General features: G+C 43.2%; 1 protein-coding gene across 1 annotated transcript; it reads right to left on the bottom strand.

The window, feature by feature from the left end:
- Positions 1-3,241: 3,241 nt before the first annotated feature.
- LOC308526503 (regenerating islet-derived protein 3-gamma-like) lies at positions 3,242-5,403 on the bottom strand (the record flags this gene model as incomplete). The annotated part of the gene is made up of 5 exons (XM_081101609.1): positions 3,242-3,309; positions 3,590-3,716; positions 4,308-4,445; positions 4,642-4,760; positions 5,328-5,403. 5 exons carry the CDS (start codon positions 5,401-5,403, stop codon positions 3,242-3,244), a joined length of 528 nt encoding a protein of 175 aa, XP_080957735.1.
- Between the last annotated feature and the right edge of the window lie 483 nt (positions 5,404-5,886).

Below are 5,886 nucleotides of genomic sequence, written 5' to 3'. Positions count from 1 at the left end.
CAATCTTGGGAGGTTCATTTTTTTGCAGAGGAGATAACTAACCACTCTGCTTCCTGACTTTCCTAGTTCTGATACTAGGATTGTCTCAATGTTCATCTCAGACCCCAAATGCCATGGCATTAAATAAGCCCGTGATTACCATAAACTGCAATTAACATTGTTTTGCCCTCTGAGACACTTTCTCTCCTAGTACTCAGGAAAGTCATTTCACTCAGCAGCCCTAGGGATAAAGAACTAATCATCTAGTCTATGCAGTGGTGTGGTTCTCACATTGGTATTGTCTGGTCTATGGTGAGGTAAAGATGGAAAGCAGGAATAAGAGTTTAGAAAACTTTATAACAATTTGATAGATAAGTTTTGTCTATGGCATTTAAACTTCTAAATATGAGTTTGTAATATATACACTTTTTTGTTTTATCTTTTGTTTTTAGTCATTCTTTAAAAAAAGACTAACTTTTAGAATAGTTTTAGATTTACAGAATTATGTGAATGTGGAGGAGCTCCATAAATTATTTGGAATTTTTCTGCATGAAATACTGGTCTTTGCATACATATTAATAGATTAATATAATATTATATATTATTATAAATATTGTCATAAATGAATCTTAATACTATATTAACATGTAAGTAATTATATCCTAATTGATTCATGGATATTTGCATTGTATTACAAGCCAATACTATGTGATTTCTTTTGTTGCTGAATTACTCCCAGCTTTGGTCCTAGGGAGTGCTTTCAGTTGGATCCTCTGTTCCATTAACACAACCCCAATATTAGTTTTTAATTTTACATTTCCTTACTTTCTTACTTTCTGGCACTGAGACACTCCACTTTTATTTTATATATTACCTTCTGTCTTAGGTTCAACCATTTCTTCAAGAAGCTCTTGTTCCTTTTATTGGAGAATGACATTAGAACCAAGGCCAAGGTACAATGGATGTCCCAGCTTTTGGGTTTTATATTCCTCTTCCCCCAGATTTATGGGGGTATAACTAGTATACCAAAATGCACATAACTAATGTTTACAATTTAGGAGTCTGGACGTATGTAAACACTTAGGTTGCTATCACCAGGCCCAAGTTATTAGCTATTCCCATCACCTCTGAGAGTTTCCTTGTGTTCTACTATTTGTTTATGGGTTTTTCTTTTTGTGCTAACAACACTTAACATGAGATCTACACTCTTAACATATTTACTTAACATATTTACACCTTATTTGTTAACTACAGGCATAATGTTGTGCCAATGATTCTCAGAGCTTTTTCTTCATCTGTTGATATGAGTGAGGAATTTCTGGCCTTTATTCTATTTATGTGGTGTATGACATTGGTTGTTTTCCATATGTTGACCCTTCCTTGCACCCCAGAAATAATTCCCACTTGTCTTGGTGTATGACTGTTAATGTTCTGATGAAATAGGTTTGGTAACATTTTGTTGAGGATTTTTACATCTGTAATTATCAAGGTCATTAACATGCAGTTTTCTTTCGTTGTGGTGTCTTTATATGGACACATTCAAAATGGTTATTTTTCTCTTCATCACAAGAATCTGGTGGAGTTTCAGAAGTAAAACCCATGAAAGTGTAGCAACCTCCCTAAGACTGCAGCCTCCTGCAGTTTCTCACTCTTAACCCCAATCCACACTCAGCATTCCGCAATGTGTCACAATTACCATTTAATGCACCTAAGCGCTCAAGGCTCCAGCAGCTCCAGCTCCAGCAGAAATGAGAAGGCCCTGTGCTCTGGAGCCTCAGCAGGTGTCAGGGTGATGAGTACAGGAAAAGTTGTTGGCTTTCCAATTGTTCCGACTTTTTTCTTTACTAAGAGTAACAACTTCTAATGCTCTACATTTCAGCTGTTACCACAGTCCAAGTGGTTAATATTTTATAAAAGTTATGGTCCAATTTAGATTTCAAATTAAAGGAAACCACCAATGCTCTTGACCAGTAATGTCGGAAGTGCTGTTATAAAGGGTGTCCCAAAATTCACGCAAGATTTGAATTTAATGGTGCTTGCTATCACGGCATGATAATCCAGTTTTTTGTGCCTAAATTGCAAGATATGGATGTGGACGACACGTGGTTTCAACAAGACGGTGCCACATGCCATACAGCCCGAGAAACAATTCAATTACTGCATGAGTCATTTCCTGGTCGTGTAATTTCCCATTTTGGTGATCAGAATTGGCTGCCCAGATCATGCGATTTAACGCTGTTGGACTTTTTTCTTTGCATTTTTTTGAAGTCTAAGGTTTATGCCAAAAAGCCCACGACCACCCACACCTTGAAGGAGGAAATTGAGCGCTGTATCAACAAAATTCAGCCACATTTATGCAAAATGGTCATGGAAAATTTCAACAAAAGAATGCATATGTGCCAGCAAAGCCGTGGAGGCCACTTACACATTATCCTATTCCATACATAACCCTATATTATATACTTTATGAATCAATAAAAAATTTACAATTTTTAATTATAAACTTGTGTTTTCTATCAAATTACTTCTTGTGTGAATTTTGGGACAATCTTTAGTAGCACCATCGTGGGCTAACAGTAACCCCCGATGCTGCTGGTGCCACACCATCAGGAGGCAGGGGCAGCAGAGGGTGTGGAGACCAGTTTGTCTGCACACGACATGAATCCTATGTGAACAAGGCCGACATCCTCATCACAAATGTGCTGATGGGCACGTCCCTGTGGGCATTGTCCCAGGAGCCTGAATGAAATGGAAAAAAGGCAGCACCTAGATTTTCTCCCTCACCCACTAACTCCTCAGTCTTGCTATGAGACTGGAACACAAAAATGCACAAGTATTGAATAAAATTTTTATTATTACACTCGGAGACTTCAGGCCATTGGAAACAAAGAAAGCCTGAAATGAGGGCAAGGAGGAGGGAAGGTCAAAAAGAAGAGGCTGGGTTTGAGGGTGTGCGAAAATATTCCTTTCAGGTGGGTTCTCACTTGGTCCCAGGATTAGCTGCATCCCAAACTCAGGCCGCTGGCTCCCACTGACCTGATTCTTTTCCTTCTTTTTTAAATTGATTTCAGAGAGGAAGGGAGAGGGAAAGAGAGATAGAAACCGCAATGATGAGAGAGAATCATTGATCAGATATCTCCTGCATGCCCCACACTAGGGATCGAGCTGGCAACCTGGACATGTGTCCTGAATGGTAATCAAACTGTGATCTCCTGGTTCATAGATCAATGCTCAACCACTGAGCCATGCCCGCTGGACTCACCTAATTCTTGAACTTGCAGATATAGGGTAACATCTGATTACAGTTATAATCTTTCCATTTCAGATATCCTGGAGAGAAGGAAGAGCTAAAGTGAGTGGGGCTGGTGGAGCTCAGGGCTCAAAAGAGAGACAACCCAGACTGGCCTAGGACTCAAAGTCCCGCCCTCATCATCACCAGGGACGCTCTCCAAGGGAAGGAAACTCACAGAAAGGAGAGATGAAAGGAGATGGGAGAAGGAAAACCAACACTGCATTTATCCGGCTCAGGAGAGTTACCTGAAGGTGAGGCCCAGGAACGGGGATGAGGGGATGGAAAGGTTGGCCAGAAGGTAGCTCTTCTCTTTCTTACCTGAGCTTCGTGACAGGCTCCCGCAGTAGCCAGGATTTGAAATGGTGGCAGGATTTTTCTCCCAGGCAAGGTAATCCATCACATGATTATTACTCCACTCCCATCCACCTGCATTGGGTTCATAGCCCTATGGAGTAGAGGATGGAGCCAGGTAAGGTTGAGTGGTCATTAAAGTTCTCCATGCATGATCCCCTCAGGTGAATACCTGATCCCCTACTCAGGATCATGGAATTTGGTCTGCTATTCCATATGCTGTCACTGAGCTTTCCTCTTTCCTAATTCCTTGCTCCTATTGGTAAACCCAAAAGTCAATAACCATAAAGACCAATGGAACCACTCAGAGTAACATGTTACTGGCTGGACAACAATTGGCAGTGAATTTATCATTACACTCTGAACCTCAAAGGCAATGGCTATTCTACAAGGAAAAATGCATCTCATCTTCATGTAGGATTCCGTACTGAAGCTCAGAGAACTGAATTACAGGGTGTCATGTCTGAATGGTATACAAATCTGGACAAGAGGCAGATAAACTTCAGCTGCAGACTACCGACCTTCACAGAACTCAGCTCTTCACCTGGCCTCCGGTCCTCCCTTTCCCCCAAATGTCCCTGCAAATCTCTAAGCTCTGGAATTATCTGGGCAGGCACAGGGACAGGGAGTGGGCCTGAAGGGCCATAGCAGCTTCAGAGATAACAGACAGGTGATGTCATCGCACCTGTGTGGGATCATGAATCCCAATCCAGATGTTTTGGTAGCTGATCGAACTGCTCTTGACCAGAGAGGCCAAGAAGGATGCTTCAGCCCCAGTGAGCACAGACACGAGGTATCCCGAGGGTCGCTTCTGGCAGGCAATCTGTGTGGGGCAGAGAGAGACTGAGGAGGAGGTTGAGACATCCCTGGGGTAGGGCAGGGCTGAGGGGTAAGAAGAGGTATGTGTGTAAAAGATGAGAGTGCTCATTCTCACTCCCAAAAAGTCTGGAAAATGGAGACCATCCCCTCTCCCTCCTGTCTCTAATGTAATACTTCTACCTGTAAATGCACCTACTCACATTTGCCTCAGACCAGGATTTTGGAGTCTTAAACAAAGCATAGCAGTAGAAGCGATGGTAATAGGAGCCTTCGGGACAGGTGCTAGGTAGAGCTTCACGTTCCTTCTTGGACTCTTCACCTGGGGTGGATGGACGTAAGAGAGAGAAATGGGGTGAAACAAAGTGTGGGAATGGGTGTTGGGACTGTGGGAATATTTGTGAGCCAGTGCTTGGGGGAATGAACACCAAACTCTTGCCTACCTCTCATCATTTCAAACACTTTCAGGATTTCTTGATCTTGAACTAGCTCCCTTATTAAATGAAGAAGCATCCCTTTTTGTTCTACCCTCCCCCTTTATTCCAAAGTCCAACACTTCCCCCACTCTGAGCTGACTGTTCTCACACCAAGTCCTCCAGTCATTCTCCTGCTTCTCTCACTACTGACCCTTCCTGCTGTCTCTCTTCATCCTGCCAAAGTCCACTCACACAATGGAAACCATCTCATTCAACTGTTAATGGAGCGCCGTGGTCCCCGCTCCCCCCTATGAGTTACCCTGAGGAAGGAGTGACGGTGGTGGAATGGCAGGCAGTTTCACTGTGTGAGGAGATACCTCACCATTGCCACTTCTAGCACACAGGAGTCTTCCTCCACCTCTTGGCCCTGAGCGTTCACAGGGAACCCAGTGCTGGAGGAAGAGAAATCTCACCTTGCACCTGCGATAGGAGCATCAGGCAGGAGAACAGCAACCAGGGCACGCTGGGCAGGGCCATGGGAGGCAGCATTGTACAATATCTGTGACTTGAAGAAGCAATCAGAGATCGTTAAAGAAGTTCGGTCAGAGAGAGGGCATGTAGGGATCCCTCTGTTCTCCCTCTTATCTTTTCCTTTGACAACCCTCCTTGGAATCAATTGATCTTGGTGACAACTATCCCCTTTTATGATCCTGGAAATAATTGGAGAATCTGTACACCCTCTTACCCCTAAGACTGATTTTCTTTGAAGACCAGAATCCTCCTATAGCCTTTTCCCAAATGTGTGAGGTAAACCCCTGCCATGGCTCTCACCTCCTCTCAGCTCCCACTTACCTGTTTGCAGGTAGCTGGATGGTTGGTCACGTCAGAAAAGACTCAGCTTTTATAAGAGAGTCTGAGGGTGTGGCCTTGAAATGAATAGCAGGCATGTGGACCGGGACAGGGATACCGGGAAAGATCTTGGCATTGGTTCAAGGAGGTTTGTGCCATGGGTAATAGAATATTGGAGGCAAT

The sequence above is a fragment of the Myotis nattereri genome (genome assembly GCF_964212035.1).
Source record: "Myotis nattereri genome assembly, chromosome: 10".
NCBI lineage: Eukaryota > Metazoa > Chordata > Mammalia > Chiroptera > Vespertilionidae > Myotis > Myotis nattereri.
Note: the sequence above shows the minus strand (reverse complement) of the source record. Positions and strands in the feature narration are given on the sequence as shown.